Genomic DNA, 19,580 nt, shown 5'->3' on the forward strand with positions numbered 1-19,580 from the left:
CGTGATATATTGTATAGCAGGGTACCCGTGCGATGCGGTGGCAGTGACAATTTACAACGTGGTACTCGTTTCCTAGTCAGTTTATTAATTCTCTAATACTCTTGATGTATTAACGCATTGTATAGTACTTTTATTAGTTTGTTATTTGTATATTATTTTACAAATGTTTATTGTTTATTCGTTGGGTCGGTTCGGTCATTAAAGAACGTTATCAATATACTATTTTACAAATATTTATTTTCTAGTACTTTACAAATATTTAATTTTTTTGTTATAGTTGTTATTGTTTACAAATGATCCTACCCTATCAAGTTTACATTTTTTTTTAATTCATCTACTTTTTTAACATTTATTAAATAAGATAGAAAAATAAATTCATTAATACTAAAAAACAAAACATTACATAAGTAAGAACGATTTCACCCACTTGTCGTGTCTGCCTTTCCGCTAATATGTGGTATGAAAGGTTATGGTGTCAACCAATAAACTATTTATCCACGCATATTTTTTATTAATATTCAAGTAAGAACAATTTAATCGTCTAAACGCAAAATAGTATATGAATATCACAACACTTTTTAGCAATATAAACAGTAAACAAATATGTTTGAGCAATACATGTTCTTGACAAAAGACCAGCAAGTCAAAACTGGTGTAGGTCATGTAAATATGGTTGGGCTTAACCCATCAACCCTTTTTGTTCATTTATTTACTTTCATAAATTATTGATACGATATATAATAATCATATAAAAAATGAATAGTCGGTTGTCTTGTTACACCCTTAAAAAGAATAAAAAAGACATTGTTAATATAAAAAAGGCACCTTGAGTAACATATCTGGAGCACTGCGAGGTAGAATAGGCATATATGATCCTAGATTTAGAACATCACCCACTGAATTAGGAAGCCCATCTTTACCCATGCTTATGCGTAATTATTAAGAAGCATTCTCAACATTCTGCTTTCATCGTTAGAGGATTCATATACACATTCATGCAGCAATAATTAACTCCAATTCATATAAACTGACGGTACAGATACAAATTCACGGTAGTTGACACTAAGCCTTTCAACTAAGTAAACTAACAAAACGGATACAAATAAATAGATTATAAAGCTAATATGAGGATCAAAATTCAAGTTATAAATAATCTGAAAACAGCTGCAAAATGAACATGCTAACCTTAAACCCCAATAACCGCTGGAGTCATGACTACCATCACCAAACTCTGATGTCCGCCACCAAATCGCCATTAACCGTTTCGGTTATTGATGCGGGTAGAGGTCATCATCCAAACCACATGTCCCTAAAGGGGTGTAGACGTGTAGTCAAATGGGTCAAAAGGTTTAAAGTCAGCCAAAGTATATTTTTAATTAATAAAACCACATTAATCATTCTATATAATCATATAGATTATTCCAAGGATACAGGTTTGTTAATCCCAATGGCCATCAAATAAAAAAACTAATCGAAGAATAAAATGTTTTCTAAAAATAGCTATAATAAGACGATGAACGAAAGTGAGAATGTACCTGATTGAGGCACTTCACATGCCACACATTGTCTTTCAAAACTACAATATAATGGTCATAGAGGTGCAAACTACGAAGTTCTTCTCTAACAGACTCTATGTATGCACTATGTTTAGTCAAAAATTGGATTGCAATAGCCTCCCCAGTAGCCTTAACGGCTAGCCCCAAAACAACACGTGAATCACCAGCATTTGCAACATAGTCTTCCTTTTGAAATCACACCAAACAGACATAAATATTCAATAGCAACTACATGCGATTTCACCACCATTGTCAAGAAACAATCGATACAAACCCTTCTTCTGTCGCAGCTGCATGATAAAATGCCTCTATTGTTTATCTTGCATCTCCATATGTTTTTAAACTGAGCAAATAAGATACGACATCATTCGTCGTCAAAAATTAACCAAATCTAGGCTAAAGTAAAGTGAAGGTTGATTATGCTTTGCCTTGCATGGGTCAAATGTAAAACGATTTTGATCAAAATACTCAACCAAATAACATCATATATAACCAAATTATATTATAAAAAAGAGCTCAACCAAATAAGATTTCGATCAAAATACTCAAATTAGTACCATGTAAACCCAATATTTGTCCCACCAGCACAAAGAGCGCGACCTGCCATTTGGGCTCTATTATGTTTTTGAAACAATGGAGGTCTGCTCCTGCAGCCAACCTACAACATAAACACAAATCCTAATTTCTAGTAGTCCTCGGAGAAGTTCCAAATTAGGGGAATCGAGAAACCTACCATTCGATTTACCCTCATTATTGCTATGAAACCTAGCCTCTCTGCGAAAGCAAAAGCAAAAGCAAAAGCAAAAGAAAAAACACTATTAAAATTATAACCAGACCTCAATTACTGGACTATCAAATTTTTTGATTAAAAAATAAACACTTTCGCTGATTTAAACACCGTATAGAAATATCAAATCCGATTTAGTTAAGACTCATAATCACAACATTAATCAAGAAACCATTATGAATTCAAGAAATCATGGTAAATAAGATATTTACCCACCTGGGTTTGATGAACTGCAGCCCCAATTTGAAATCGTAATGACTTTGTGATGCTCCAAAATTGACAACTATAATTAGGTGAATCCAAGAAAGCTGCTATTGTATTGTGGAATCAAAAGATCCTTCTGCAATCAAGTTAGCTTCAAACAAGGACAGTCTTTCCTTAGCTCCATCAAGAGCAAGTAGATGTTCTACAAACAACTAAGAAAACACCAGTTTCTGTACTTTCATCCAAGAAAAAAATGAACAATAAAGGTACCTGCAAGAAAACACCATCTGTACTTTCATCCAACCTAATTATGGTGTTAATGGCATCATTAGCTCTATCCCATAGGATTTCAAGATCCATATACTCTGCCTACAATTAACATTTAACAAAAGTAGAAAAAAATACAAAAGTTAAATCAGATTCTCTTCACTGTCTATTTCAAACCAAAAGTGCCCTAAAATCCCAAATCCCTTTTCATAATTTCGACATAAGAAATCAAATCACCTCAGAATTTGCTTTAGAATACATGATTTCTTCAGCTTTTAAAACAACATTTGGCAGCTTATCTTTCCATTCTTTGTTCTTCCTTGTTGCTAAGTTATTGATCTCATTCACAACCCTAAACAAACAAAACCCATTACAAAAAAAAAAAAAAAAAAAAAAACCTTTTGGGACAAAGTTAGAGAGAGAAAGAGTGATTAAGAGAACCCCTCATCGTTGAACATCACAATGAACAAAATGCTAAATCAAACCTGGTAATAAAGATGAGCAGAATCAAAATCCTCACAAGTAAACCCATTATCGTACGCTATACCACACAATGACACCCTGAACATCAGTTGAAGTGATACACAACCAAAATAAACCACAAACCTTAATACGGTCAAACTTTTATACCACAATCAACAACAAATCTTACCTTTAGTGTTTGGGGGCCGCATATTTAAAATTCTCAGGTGCAGGTCTTCTAAAGATCAACCGGCTGGCTACCTCCAACGCCTGATCAGCCAATAAAAGCCGGAAATCGGAACCAGGAGGTCAGAATGTTCATCGATCTGTTAAAACTTCATAGATCTGGTGAAATGTGTTCCTGAATCGCTAGAGAGAGAGAGAGAGAGAGATATAAAGAGAGGAGCAGGGAAGCAGCGATTTTGAAAAGTTTTGAAATGACTCTCAAAACCCTAATATGATAGACAGGATGTCGGGATGTATGGGAAGTGAGAATGAGCGGGGATTCAAACTTTGAACTAAAAATGGCCGCTCAAAATTTAGATGGCTATACAGCATGTGTTGAAAAGAAGGTTTCAACACCTTCATGCTTTAAAGGTTGTACAATGGGCTTTAAAAGGTTGTAAAGTGATAAATGACCATTTCTATCATTCCTATATGTTTATATAGATAGTATAGATATAGATATTTTATATCTTAATAATATAACATAATTTTTATATATAGTTTTTTTTTATACTTTTACTATTTTAATATTATAATAATAATTATTTTTTTACTTTTTAAGATGGATAAGCTTTGTGTCAACCGGTACTTGTATTAAAAATACATGTACGGTCTGGTTCGTTATCGGTACATGAAAGTAAAAAACGGCACCAGCCTGGTACAGTTATCGGTACATGAAGGTAAAAACCGACACCAGCCTGGTACAGAAAACGCCAAAAGTTGGTACCGAAATTATTTTTAAAATCTTTTAGTTCGGGAAATTCGATACTTCTACCCGGTACCATTTGCTCATCTCTGATCATGGGTACCGTACGAACAACGGTATCGTGCAACTTTTTTTGTTTATTTTATTCAACTTTTAATGATTTCTTTTTTTCAGTTTTCAGGGGTAGGGATGAGCTCGGTGCCAACCGATACCGATACCGAAAATACCGGTTACGGTACCGGTATATGAAGTTAAAAACCGGTAGGTGCCAAAAGTCGGTACCGAATTTGTACTTAAGATCTTTTGGTTCGGGAAATTCAGTACCGGTATCCAGTACCATTTGCTTATCTCTGACCACGGATTTCATACGAACAACATCATTACCATAAATTTTTTTTGGTTGATCTTCTTTCGGTTGTCTTTTAGTGTGTTTTCTATATTTTCTTTTTATTCTTGTCAGTGGTTTCGTGCGCAACGCCCTCGTAGTGATTTCAGAACACATGTAAACACGGACTAAATAACAAAAGAAGTTCACCGCAACGCGGCGATTGTGAAAAAACCTAGTTCTATATAAAATTGACATACGATAAAGAAACATATAAGATCTCTCGAAATGATAAGTTAGGGGTTTTGTTTCATAAATGATCTCTCAAAACGATTGTTTTTATGCTTTCATGTATGAGACTGAACGTTACAAAATACATTGAAGCAACAACACAATATATGTCTTCTCTTTTTTCACCCAATCTAAACTTTCTATGAAATTATACATAATTTAGTTTACCTATTATACATACTCTTAAAAGAGAAAGTCGGTGGAAACCCCACCGGCTTTGGCTCTCTTTCCCCCATACTTTCACGATGTTGTAATTTTACCCCCTTGACTTTGTTACCTTCAAATTATACATACTCTTAAAAGACAAAGTTGATGGAAACCCCACCGGCTTTGCCTCCCCCTCCCCATACTTTGACGATGTTGCAAATAACGAAAGCATACTCAGTAGTTGAAAAAAGTATCTTGAAACTTGTTATATAAGGATTTTTAACCATGCCGAGCTCTAAAGTAGCTTGCTTGACATAAACCGGAACCTACAGCTTTAACGCAATCAATAGCTTTTACCACATCTAGCTAACCCTAATTCCCAAAAAATAAAATCGAATAACATCATTTTAAATAAAATTACATATCAAATAACATTATTCAATCAAAACTACAAGCCAAACAACAAAATTTCAGTCCAAATTCCATAATTACAAATCAACACCCTCACAAATTCAGTTTCTAAAATAACAAGCTCAAAAAACTAAATTCAACACCAAATGTTAAAATACCACACCAATTAATCAATTCTAGTCCAATTCGCAAGAATCGAATAATTCATCATCCAGACAAACAAAATTATCAAATTTAAACAGATATGAACAACACGGGTGAAACATTAACAATCGTACCAGTGTATTTGGGAAGTTCACGCCAATTCATAATGTTGAAAATAAGCACTTAGTTGGTTATCTTCTTCTTCACTCCAAGCTCCTTTCTTGATATTGTTTTTGTCCATGCAAGGTGTCTTAAAATTACAATCTTCATATCAACCTATTTGCATTGGTTTCGTATTTACACAATTTGGTATTGGATTCACAGAAACAAAAAAGTAAATTTAAGAAAAACAAACTGATTTCAAAACATCAGAATCATATAAAGAAATATAAACCCTAGCAACCAAACGAACATTGTTAGGCAATGGGCAGATCTTAACCTAACAAACATGATTACCGATGTCACTCTGATTGCATTGAATATAGATTCGATTAGAACCCTAGAAAAAAGCCTTACAGTTCACACAATTAACGGTATAATCACATCCACGATCCTTCGATATGAATTCAAATCATAAACGATTCATCAAGTCGACATATCAATTGAATTTCCGATTTACGCTAGGTAAGGTTTTCCCACTAGCGTCTTTCTCTCACGGACTAAGACGGGTGCTCGGTTGTGGTGATCTAGTGGGCTAACCTAGTGGCAAAGGTGGTGGTGGTGGTTGAAGAGGTGGAGGGCGGAAGCCGGTGTAAAATGGATCGGAGGTGGTGACAAGTTGTGGTGTTTGGTACCTGCTACCGAAGTGGTAGGAACCTTAGAACCAATTCGTCGCCGTCGTCTGTCCCAACCGTCTGCGTCGCGATGTGTGCTTTAACCACCGAGCACCATTGTCATCCACGTTAATCTTGTACGTCTGATATGCTTTATCTATAAAATCGATTCGATTGAATGGGGCGACGGTTCATGTCTCATCTAAAACCGAAGCATTCAATCATGTGACGATTGAAATCCCCCAATTAGCCCTCGAGTGTTTTAAAACTTTGGATGAAATACAAATTTAACCCCTCTAAACTGGCTTACACATCCTTGTACATAGTCATAACTTGTAAGCATGATAAAATTACAATCTAGTCCATCACATTTGCTTTATATAGTATTATATATATATATATATATATAGGGTTAGGATCGTGTGAGAAACACTAGGCTAATTGAGAAACTTGAGAAGCATTCTGGACCACACATTTTCCTTAAGCTTTTCGTAATATACACATATGTATAGTTTAAAATTGACTATATACACATGTGTATAATTCAAGATTTGACAATATACATATATGTATATAGTTGATTTTAAACTATACATATATGTATATTACGAAAAGCTTAGGAAAATGTGTAGTCTAGAATGCTTCTCAAGTTTCTCAAATAGGGTGGACTTCTCTTAGGATCCCTATCATATATATATATATATATATATATATATATATATATATATATATATATATATATATATATATATATATGGTAGGGATCCTAAGAGAAGTCCACCCTATATGAGAAACTTGAGAAGCATTCTGGACCACACATTTTTCTAAGCCTTTCGTAATATACACATATGTATAGTTTAAAATTGACTATATACATATATGTATATTGAGTTATACACATATGTATATAGTTAATTTTAAACTATACATATGTGTATATTACGAAAGGCTTAGAAAAATGTGTGGTCCAGAATGCTTCTCAAGTTTCTCAACTAGCATATCACTTCTCACATGATCCTTTTCCTATATATATATATATATATATATATATATATATATATATATATAGGGGAAGGTTTAAATGAGAACACTAAATATTGTGAGAACCGTGAGAACAAATTAAAAACCGCGAGAACTTTGTCAAAAACAATTCAAATTCAAATTTTTTTTCTACACTTATCATTATTATTCGAATACAATGTTAGAAATTTAATTTACACGTTTAAATTTACGTGAATTCGTAAATAAAAAAATTTACACATGTGTAAATTGTAACAACTGGCAAATAACTGGTAATTCCGTACAATCTAATCACTATTTATATTTCTAAATCTCATGCATTTAGCGTAATTTAATTACGTAACTGTGTCGTATACTGAATAACAGCCTTAGGACAAGAAAACAAATCTAAAACATATGTTGGTTTTAGTCGTAAAGCGAAACCAAACAAACAATGTCCTAAAAGTGTTGGTAGAAAGTGCTGCGTGCACTATTCACGGTTACACTATTCATGCCAGCAAACCGTGAAATCAGACCGAACCACTGAAAAACGACACTCGGATAACATAACTGAGTCCATTTATATAAGAAAACATTATTATGAAAACACGTCTTGCAAAGAAACAAGACTTTCCGGTATAACGCCCTAATTGCAAAAATGCCCGTTTTGGCTGAAAATATAGCATTTTTAACGCGTCCGAACCTATAACAAAGCATTTCCGGGACTTCGGAATAATGTCAATTGATGAAAAATATACTAAAACAATAAGATGATATCAACGGAATGTTCATAATCACAAGTTTCCGGCATTACGTCGCTATGCACTAAACTAGTCCGTTAGCGACTCGACGAACTAGTAGGCGACATTTTTGGTCACAAAATAAGCAAACGAAGAATCTAGCGAGCTAGTTAATCTAAATTTGGGACTCGGAATCACTTCATACAACCTTCGGATGCAAGAAAACAACTTACGGAAAATCCTTATCGGTACGACACAAAAGCATCGTAGGTGAACCGGCGCTTAACCGGGAACCGTTTAAACTAGTTAAACACTATTTTAACTAGTCTAGTGAACTAGTTAATGATAATTAATGTCCCATTCCCTAGTTACCCCACTAATGGTGTACTTTAAACCCTAATCACTATAATTAACTTAGTGACCAAAATATCTTATAATTTGTAACTTTAAAAAAAAAAAAATAAACATCTTTTCCCCATGTTATTTACGTAAACCATGGGGGACCCCACCACTTTGATTTTATTTGAAAATGAGAAGCTAGAAGCATGGCCTCAAGGAAGTTGTTGAAAAGAAATTACAACATCTTACTTACATCATAACCTACACTTTTCTTCATTCTTATCTTACAAAATCAACAACCAAACACTTCTCCTTCCCCTCATTATTCACGGCAGCAACAACAGCCCCAAACACCACCATTAAACACCACATTTCACACTAAAATTAGCCATTTTAAGACCTTCTAAGAACATCTCAACATGGTTTAAACATGGAGCTTCACTAGGAGCATCTTTGGAGCTTATCTTTCTTCTTATTATCTAATCTAGCTTGTGCACTTTGTAAGTCTACTAAACACCATATTTATGATTCTTATTACTAATAGATTATTATTGTATAAGTTGATTATCTTGATATAAAAGATGAACATAAACTAAAACCCTAATCTCAAAGTTAATGAACACTAAATATAACTATATTATGTGTTTATTTAGTATATTTGTGTTTACCTGTTTGTATGATTATGATTATTATGTTAATCATGTTAATATTAGTGAGTTAAAGTTTAGATTTATGATGATCTTGTGAATTATATCAAGTAGTATTTTAGATTAGTGATAATCTAGCCATGTTACACATAAAAATGTGATTTAAACATGTGTATGTTTAAATCACACAAGATCATCAACTTCAAAGGTTATGAGTATTTGTATATAAACTTGATTAAGTGATTCTTGAAAGATTAAACCAAGAATAATTATGTGACAAGGCTTTTTACAACACAAATGAACTTGATTTTTAACATAAAATAAGTTTATGTGATATTAATTATCAAAAGTGTTATGTAAAATTCTTGGAAATTTCTGCATAAAGGTGTGGGAATCTTTAAAAGTGAAAAACAATTTATAATCAAGTTTATGTAAGTAATTAACTTAATAAATGGTTAACTTTGAAGACTTGAAAGTTTAAGCAAAATAATGCTGATGAGAATCTTTGAAGGAATAAGTACGATTAGTGATGTAAATATAAGTTTAGTGATGTTTGGAAATTGATTATTGATTTAAACGCGTTTTTGTAACGTGGGAAACGTCATAGTTTAGGGGAAACTATGGTGAATTTTTCTAAAAATCTAATCGCGATTAAAGAGAGGATTAAAGGGTGATTAACAATGTTAAACGCGATTAGTGGTCTTAAACGTCATCATGGAAACTTTGATGGGAATATTTAAGGTTTAGATATTCAAGAAGTTCTTATCAATTTAAACTTATATTTTTACAAAAATAAATGGGTAAAAATATAACAATGTGTGAGTATAATTTTTGGTAAGAAAAATTATATATTTTGAGACATATCAAGTATGTGTACCTGTGCTATATATGTGTATGTATTAGATACCTATAGGGCGATCAAAATAAATACACAAACATGTTCCTACATGGTCCAAGAAATGCTAGTAAAATCGGACAATTAAATAAAATGGCCGAAATGGAAATACATAACACTTGATGACGACAATTTGGGCGTATCGACACCGTAAACAAGTTACTGCAAAGTCAAGTCTAAAATAACATATTTTGGACGTTTAAACGAGCACATATGTAAGTGACCTATAACAAGAATCCGGAAAGTCAAAAACTATAAAAATTACCAAGTATTTTTCACAGGAAAAATGAACGTATTTAAAGTTTGCTACTTGGTAACATTTTGGTAAAAATTGCAAGATTATGTTAATGGACTCATAAAGTTAGAATTGGGCCTATCAAAGTTAGTAATGGGCTAGGCCCAAATTCCTTAATACATGGGCTAGGGCCCAATGGCAATATAACATGGGCTCGGCCCAATAACAATAAAACATGGGTTAGGCCCAATAACATAGATAACATGGGCTCGGCCCAATGACATGGGCTTGGCCCAATAACAATAAAACATGGGTTAGGCCCAATAACATAGATAACATGGGCTCGGCCCAATGACATGGGCTCGGCCCAATAACATTAAAACATGGGTTAGATATGATAACATAGATGACATGGGCTCGGCCCAATGACATGAGCAAAGGCTCAATGGCATGCGTGCACTGCACGAGGACGTGTGAAGAACGAAGCCGATCACACATAAGTCAATACACATAGAATACATGAATACGCTTATGAACTCAATACGAATAGAATACATGTATACACATAACAATCGAGCGAGTAAACTATCAACGCTCTAAAATACAAAGTTGTTCCAAAGATAACAAATGAGAACATAATAAAGAATTCAAGATGAACAACTTGTACGAGGTCCGAAAGACCTAGTGTCTAACGAGATCGGTACACATGTAGGTTATTGACACGTACAGACGCTCACTTCGATATCATAACACAAGAACGCAAACTTGTGAGTTCATGTCCCTCCTTTCACTGATTTCAATGTTTTGTTTTCAAAAACATCGAGGGGAAATACATGCTAAAACTATTGGTATGTTAGTTACGGAATAGAAGATAACATGATCAATGTGCATAAGTAGGATGATAACATTAGTAACCATTAATCACATAGTGACCAAGGTGCAAAAGGTGTAGATCTATTGGGCTTGAGGCACGCCCCACTCCTGGTTGGTATACCCTGGAGTGCTTTTGTGATCCCAAATGATGACAAAGTGTTCTCGGTTTGGTTATTTACTTATGGTACATTATGTCAGGGGGCTCGCTACCCACTGATAGATCCTTAACAGACTCCATGAATGAATCAGAGCATACCATGATTACAAGATTTCATTTTCATGAATACTACGATTACAAGATTTCATTTTCATGAATACTATGATACCAAGATTTCATATTCATGAATACTACGATTACAGGATTTCATTTTCAAGAATACTACGATTACAAGATTTCATTTTCATGAATACTACGATACCAAGATTTCATATTCATGAATACTACGATTAAAGGATTTCATTTTCATGAATACTACCATTACAAGATTTCATTTTCATGAATACTACGATTACAAGATTTCATTTTCATGAATACTACGATTACAAGATCTCGTTTTCATGAATACTATGATTACAAGATTTCATTTTCATAAATACTACGATTACATATGATAACAAAAACTGCATGAACTCGCTCAACTTTTGTTGACTTGTTAAAACTACATGTATTTCAGGAAACAAGTCTTGAGCCGGTGATACATGATTGGATGCAATGATTACCTTTCTTACGTCACACGCAACACGCTTCCGCAACTAGCAGGGTGTGACAGATTGGTATCAGAGCTCCGATTGTAGTGAACCAGGGACAAACTTTTATAAAGTTTGGTCTACAATCACCAAGGGCTCTCACATGAAAACAAAGTTGATAACATTACAAAGATGATTTCAAAAAGTATGACAAAATGACAAAAGGTTTTCATTGTGTCACTATAACATGAGGATCTATCACGCGGGCTCAATCATAAGTAACTGATATGATTCAATACATGTTTAGTCTTTAAGGAATAGACTTGAAAACACTAAGGCTTACATGTGAAACATGAGAACAAAAATTACATGAGATTTAGTGATTATATATATAATGTATTTATATATGTGTTGTACGGAATATTTGCCAAGAATGAAAATACCTTCGACCATGAATTCTATTTTTACACTTGACTCACTTGATGAGAATGATGACCTCGCGTCTATTACGAAGCTTATGGCGGTCGTGGTCACTAAGCGAGACCCTAAAGCATTGATCCTGTGGAAGATGGTTGTTTTCCCTCGGATGGTATACGTCCGGCTTCGGTAGTGACGACGAGGCGGAGGTGGCGGCCTTGGACAACAACTCTACTAGTGGGACGAGGTCCCTGAGGCTCATACTAATCGTGATTGATGACACTCTCGTCCAGAAAAGGAAGATGAAGTACTCATCTTAAAGTTGCCCCTCCAGTTGCTATTGTTACAGATTCTCTATATTTCTATTCTGTCTTACGTTGTGCCCTTTCACGAATAATGACAATGGGCGTTGGCACGTGGACCAGCACGAAGGTCCCTTCTATGTTGAAGGTATGTAGACAATAGACTCCTCTCTCTGACTGATCGTCTGCTTTAAACGAGAGACACTGGGGTGACCATGCAAGACAATTTATTATTACGGGGGCCCACGTAATAACAACTTGTAGTGCATGGGAATCCTGGTGGGCTCTGCGGGTCAAACCAAGAGATCACTATCCATTCGAAGTTCTTAAGTTGTTCAAATTTCTATCTAGTAGAACACTAACCGGAATGGTTACTATAACACTCTACGATACAAGAAGACTACACGTATTGTTTGCACTTAACATTCGATCTATAACACGAGTCGTCTGAGACTAGTCATCGAAAGCAAACAAAACTTGTTAGCCACTCATGGAGAATTTTTCCTCAACATTCTCAAAATTCTTGTACATGGGCTGGTTCTTTGGTGTCTATGACACCTTACCGTATCTTATTATCGGGGATGATTACATTAAGCTTCGTCGTTTGATATTTGTCTTATTCCAAGGGATACTATGGCATGAGCAAAGCTACAACCCCTTCATTTTATTATTCGACATCTATGGAAATTATAACAATTTTGTCGAAGCTCATGGAGCTCAAGGAGTATCAACGTATTCGTCACACGGGCTAGTGCGATGAAGGATTTTTCCTACTTTGGGCGATCGAGATCCAAGAAGTATGGAATACACATTGTAAAAATTGGAGACGCCCGTTTGGTTTCTCCTCCTCACCGAATTACCTCTTTTCCACTTAGGCATATGGCCAATACACGCAAGAGGTACTACGTATTTTGGGTTGTGTTTATTCATGAGTCTCAGTGTTCAAACATGTATGAGCAATGCTATCTTAAGGTTTCCATGACCAACCACATTCTTAATTCTTAGGCACATGGTAGGCTATATCTGTCCAAACACAAGCCTAGACCCTTTGATACTATGTATCAGAAATAACATGGCGTCAAAAACAAAATCTAGGCCCAGAAGGGGTCAGCTAGTCAGCGCCCTAATATTTAAGTTGAACTAGAGTTTTTATGAAACAACATGAGGTTGCAGAAACTGCACAACAGGAGGTTGCCGAGTCGACACTAGTGACGGTACTGATGGTACCAGTAGTTCAAGTGGTTTAAATTCCGATGGGACGAGAACGAGTGGCAATGCCACACCTGGAGATGCAATCACACCAGGTTTTAATTCTAAGGCATCTCCGGATTACAAGCTGCGAGACCTCATGGGTACGAGAGGTGCGGTAAGTTATGTCCGCTAAATAAAGACAATGAAGCTAGTTAGCCGTGCTAGTAAATGTACTTCTAAGTAAACGACTTGGTAAATGAATAGTCATCTGTTGAGGGAGACGATAACTTGGTGGAATCTCCAAGTGCAAACTATAGGGAGTAATGCAACAAAGAGGTTATTGTGGAAGAACTCAAGGATCTAACGCGAGAATAATATTGTTCGCTAGTGGTAAAATTCCAAGGATGGGAACCGAACTCTAGAACTCGATTATGATTAGAGCGAACGTAGCTGGTTACCCCGACGCCTCTATGATCTCTAAGAGATTGTTGCATATTAGATAACACCCGAATTCAAATGCACTGGGCGTTACATTTGGGGTTTAGCCATGAGATACGAAGCTGACATCAAAATGTATACTAATAACTTTCCAAAAATTATGAGTGAGAAAAGTGAAACTCTCACCATGAGGGCACTTGCAAAAGTGCCAAGAGTAACAGTGTGGTGAGACTGGGCACAAGATGGAAACTAATGAGTTAGTTATATTCAAGAATGAACGAGTAGGTTTTAACTTTGGCAAAGAGATCACTACAAGTATGGATGTTTAGTGACGAATCATGCAAGCGAATAAGTAAGTGTATGGGTAGAACTATGAATACTTCCCAAAATCCCATTGTTGCCATGGGTACGTTCTACTCTACAACCAGCATGTATCAATCCCTTGAATACCAACGTCGGCTTAGCTCAGTGTCTATGGATACTAAGCATATCTACATACGAGTTAGAGTCATGTAGGTTAGACATGTTTTACTCTAGCAAGTTAGCTAAAGGGGGAATTAGCGGAGTCATGTAAGGTCATTAAGGGTCGTCGATACGGTTCCTACCAACCGACCCGTTGCATCCATTTTGGTTAATACCAGTGTCAATATTAGTTTCATCCCCCCTAGAATTCGAAATATACTTGGCCAAGAGTCAAGTAAGCTAGACGTTCTCTCATTCCATAGTATTGGCCAACGGTAAATTAGTTGAGTTGGGAGAAGACATTAAAGTATGCACACTCAAACTTGGAGCACGAAAGTCCAATATCGACCTTTCACTCATTCAATTGGGTTATTACGACATAGTATTTAAAATAGACTAGTTATCCGACAATCGAGTCGAAAACACATGTCACGAGAAGATCATTCGCATCCCCTTCTCGATGGAGAACATTTGTTAGTACATGGAGAAAAACAAGACACGCCACTACGAATCATTAGTTGCATGAAGGCAAAAAAATGTTTGAGAAAAGGGTGCATCGCCTTCCTTGCTCATGTCGTTGACAAGAAGGCCGAGGAGCGCAAGGTGGAAGACATCCCTGTGGTAAGGGGATATCCCGAAGTCTTTCCAGAAGACTTGCCGGGATTTTTTTTAGGTTTTTTTACTTAGTTTTCTTATTTATATGTAGTTTCTCATGATTCTCTCCCTATATATATATAGGGTAGGGATCTTAAGAGATGTCCACCCTATTTGAGAAACTTGAGAGACAATCTGTACCACACATTTTCCCTAAGCAAAAAAAAGGTGAAAAAATGCAAAATAATTTTTTTTTTTTTTGAAAAATCGAAGCTTTTTCTTTAAGGTTTTAATTTTTTTTGGGATTTATACACATGTGTATATTGTTAATCTTTTAACTATACATATATGTATATTGTCAATTATACATATATATATGGAAAATTGGTATTTAATAAACCAACATTTGCCCAGTTGGTAAATAATAATCCAACCTACAGAATTGGTATATAATAATCCTACCTATCAATATGTTGGTACTCAATGAACCTCCGTTAGTTTTTTTTAACTAAAGTTAGTTTTTAAGTTTTATCTATTACACAAACAGTCCCTGTAGTTGTAATTTACTAGTTTTAACTATGAGTTAATAGCCAAAATAGTCCCTGAGGTTAATAGCCACAGCACCGCCACCACCACCACCGCCACCGCCACCGCCACCACTGCCACAGCACCGCCACCACCGCACCGCCACCACCACCACCACCGCACCGCCACCACCACCACCACCACCGTCGCTAGAGCTATTGGATCTGTGATATTTTTGGTCAGTCATCGTCTGTTGCTGCTTCTGAATTCAAACCCCTTAGGCGTCGATGATCAAAGACAGAGATGGTGGTGGTGGCGGTGCGGTGGTGGTGGTGACGGTGCTGTGGCGATGGTGGTGGTGGTGGTGGTGGCGATGGTGGCGGTGGTGGTGGCGGTGGCGGTGGTGGTGGCGGTGGTGGTGGTGGTGGCGGTGCTGTGGCGATGGTGGTGGTGGTGGTGGTGGAGATGGTGGTGGTGGTGGAGATGGTGGTGGTGGGGGTGGCGGTGGTGGTGGTGGTGGTGGTGGTGGTGGCGGTGGCGGTGGCGGTGGCGGTGGCGGTGGCGGTGGTGGTGGTGGCGGTGGCGGTGCTGTGGCTATTAACCTCAGGGACCATTTTGGCTATTAACTCATAGTTAAAACTAGTAAATTACAACTACAGGGACTATTTATGTAATAAATAAAACTTAAAAACTAACTTCAGTTAAAAAAAACTAACGGAGGTTCATTGAGTACCAACATATTGATAGGTAGGATTATTATATACCAATTCTGTAGGTTGGATTATTATTTACCAACTGGGCAAAGGTTGGTTTATTAAATACCAATTTTCCTATATGTATATACATGTTTAAAATTGAAAAATATGTGTTATAAACCCTAAACCTTAAACCTTAAACCTTAAACCCTAAACTCTAAAATTATTACATGTGTTAGGGTTAGAAACTTGAAATCTTTGATACGAATCTTATATGGTCGGGTTCGAATTACACATTTCAACCCGCCAACCTGATGCGATTTACACTCATACTTGGTAGACAAATGTTTAGCACACGCAACTGAAAATTGTGAATGGTAGGAACAGTATCTCCAATAAATTCGCTTTTCAAAAACACTAACCATTCTTCCACATTCAAAAACCTTAATGATTTTATGTCGGATTTAGGTTGTGCATGGTAGTGGGATGATGGATTTAGGTTGCAAATAGATTAATTACGTCTAGGCCTTTTATGATAAGAGCTGCACACAAAAACATGTTTTTTTTAATCAATTTAGGTTGGAACTAATTCCGATTGAAGCGGACTAATCAATAACGGAAAGTTGCAAGTTACAAATTTTATTGTTGCAAAAGTCGTTAGGCGCTCCCTAGTCGGTTGACCGGGGAGTTGAGAGTACTCGGTCTAGGCGTAGAGTACTCGGGGAGTACTCGGACATGTTAAATTATAAAGAAATTACCTTTTAGAGATTAAATATATGTCAAATAGCATAAATTTACTAATATTTATAACAAAATACGTGAAAATGATATTCATTTTTTAATATGATAGGCATAGAAATTATGTTTTATCATTATTTAAGTCAAACTAGGCCAGAGTTTACCTACTAGATCCAATTATGGCCGAGGTTGACCGCGTTTGACCGACTCCGAGTAATTAGGCGGAGTCGAAGAAAGTCGCCTCGGCAGCCTACCTTGTAGCGACTACTCGGCGAGTACTCGGCCTTGGAAACCTTGTTTTACAACCATGCTTGAAATTTACGGTGCTGACCGTTTCTACCGGTGGTGAAAAATATCAAAACCAAAAACATAAATGTGAATACTGTAATGATGTCACTGATTAGGTATCGGTTCAGTAAAAAAAATTATTGTACATTAGGTTTAACTAAGGAAAAGCTATCATGTGTAACCCAATAAAATAAAATCATAATCAAAATGATAGCGACACATGTTTTTCAATGGTTGATTTTAATAAATTTATTTTGACTCCCTACACTTTAGTTAATTTTTTATATCCCCTGTAGTTTAGCTAGGTTAACTTTTTTTTTTCTTGGGTAAATTAAATTTTTCGTCCTTTATGTTTATATCAAATTGAAATGGATAGCCTTTAACTTCAATAATTACAGTCATAATCCTTTATTTGGAAAACTCATTACACTATACATCCTTTGACCCTAACAAAGTTAAAATTTTCAGTCAAGTATGGCATGTGTTATGTGTAAAACCCATTACACTATACGTCCTTTATGTTATATAATCCCTTCAATTATAGATATATATGTGTGAGGGAGAGCAACCATTGTGTCAGGTGCTATACATATCACGGGGTAAATTATAAAGCCCCCATAGCGTCGGCCGTAATGATGTTTCAAGGCGCCATGGGGCTTTATGTGTGGGAAGGGCGCCATATCTAGCCCCACTACGGAAGGGCTCATTATCATCCTCTGATTCACCTGGGTTTGCATAATCTATATATAACTATATAAAGCATCTCCTATGTACAAAATAGTAATTTCTATTCAATTTTTTAAGATGGCATATGAAAGGTTAAGTTAAAATGCCTAATTTTTTACCATTTTGTTCCCTTTCTGCCCTTCTCACATAAAATAGATACACGATTAATCAATCTCCATCTCTCTACGCCCCCTTCTCATTCAATGCCATTGTCAGTTTCTTCAACTCAACCATTCCTCTTTCAATGCAATCATCAAATTCTCGAATTCAATAGCCCTGTCTGGTTGTATATCGCAAGTCAGTCAAGGGGTTATTAGGATTCGGGTAGATGAATCTTGTGGTAGAAGATCCTTCTTGATTATGTTGTTTGCGGCGATGGCAGTGGTAGGTAACCAGATTTATCGGCGTCGTCCTTTCTTTTTCTGTTACCGTTCATCGCGCACCAGCAGTCCGCGACCACTGGTGCTGCATTGATATGTGTGTGTATGCGCAGGTTGTGGATGTCTGTGTTGTGTTAATGTGTGTCGTGTGTGTTATTATTATTACTATTATTATTATTATTATTATTATTATTTTAAATTTGTGTTAGTATGTGTACGGTTTGTCTAGATACATATCAAATCGGAGCAAGTTTCGCTACAAAGCCTCTGTTTAAAGCCATATGATTTTTTTTTTGAATCCTTGGAAGCTGTTGTTTAGGGTGGCTTCGAATCTCAACTCAAGAACGAAGGTACATTCGGTTCAACTTATTATGTTGAACTATGTTTATTATTCATTTTAGACAAATCACCTTCAACAGCAAAGCTTCCAACTTTACCATTTTTCATCAATTTAGACCATTTAAATTGGCCATCACCATAGTAACAGTTCTACTATTAATATTAATTGGTTATTACCTTATTCATAATCATGAGTTTGCTACAAATAGTTCTTATTTTATAGTTGTTTTAGACCGTGGAAGTAGTGGCAATATGAAGAGGTATGGTCCTAATTTCCTGCCTACATGGCAGAGACCACACCACTTTTGTGCACACAAGGCGTCCATGTCACCTAAACATTCTAGAAGCTTCCAGAAGACTTCTGGACGATTCACAGCTGGCATCAAAGATGCCCTATCCGACATAGAGGACAACGCGTGTCACCACTAGCAGAACGCCACATAGGCCTGCGACAATCCAGGGAGCAAGACTGACAACGCCAGTACGAGGTACCCAGCGCAGGCGAATGCAATGACGCCACGTGTACCACTACACTCGCCGTGACAGAGCAGACCAAGAGGATATTCCCCTTGGTCGGACAGCTGGCGTGCGCACACAGCTGGCACACCTGCTTCCTCCTTCTTCACCCTCAGGCTATAAATAGGACCCTTCATCATTCAGGTTCAGGATCAGGATCTTTTTACTCTCCTTACTCACTCTATACACACACTGTTTATTTCCTCTCGGAACAGTACTTATTCTCACGCCGGAGCCTGGTTAAGAGGGAAAATCC

The 19,580-nt window shown here is 36.2% G+C and overlaps 1 protein-coding gene across 8 annotated transcripts; it reads right to left on the reverse strand.

Moving 5' to 3' along the window:
• Positions 1-936: 936 nt before the first annotated feature.
• Positions 937-3,815, reverse strand: LOC110884574 (probable protein phosphatase 2C 60). 8 transcript variants are annotated; one of them, XR_004870270.1, is made up of 9 exons: positions 3,467-3,810; positions 3,300-3,375; positions 3,052-3,166; positions 2,560-2,916; positions 2,290-2,330; positions 2,114-2,214; positions 1,831-1,899; positions 1,536-1,742; positions 937-1,309 (listed from the first exon to the last, which is right to left on the reverse strand). XR_004870270.1 is itself a non-coding variant. In XM_035978959.1 (8 exons), the coding sequence occupies exons 4-8, from the start codon at positions 2,305-2,307 to the stop codon at positions 1,256-1,258; spliced, it is 396 nt and encodes a 131-aa protein (XP_035834852.1). In that variant the 5' UTR covers positions 2,308-2,330; positions 2,560-2,916; positions 3,052-3,166; positions 3,467-3,815; the 3' UTR covers positions 937-1,255. The 8 variants fall into 8 exon arrangements, 2 of the variants coding, with proteins under 2 accessions (XP_035834852.1, XP_035834851.1); XR_002561346.2 differs by having other exon boundaries at positions 937-1,084; positions 1,186-1,309; positions 1,536-1,899; XR_002561347.2 differs by having other exon boundaries at positions 1,536-1,899; positions 3,300-3,355.
• Between the last annotated feature and the right edge of the window lie 15,765 nt (positions 3,816-19,580).

This window comes from Helianthus annuus, chromosome 10 (genome assembly GCF_002127325.2).
Source record: "Helianthus annuus cultivar XRQ/B chromosome 10, HanXRQr2.0-SUNRISE, whole genome shotgun sequence".
Classification (NCBI taxonomy): Eukaryota; Viridiplantae; Streptophyta; class Magnoliopsida; order Asterales; family Asteraceae; genus Helianthus; species Helianthus annuus.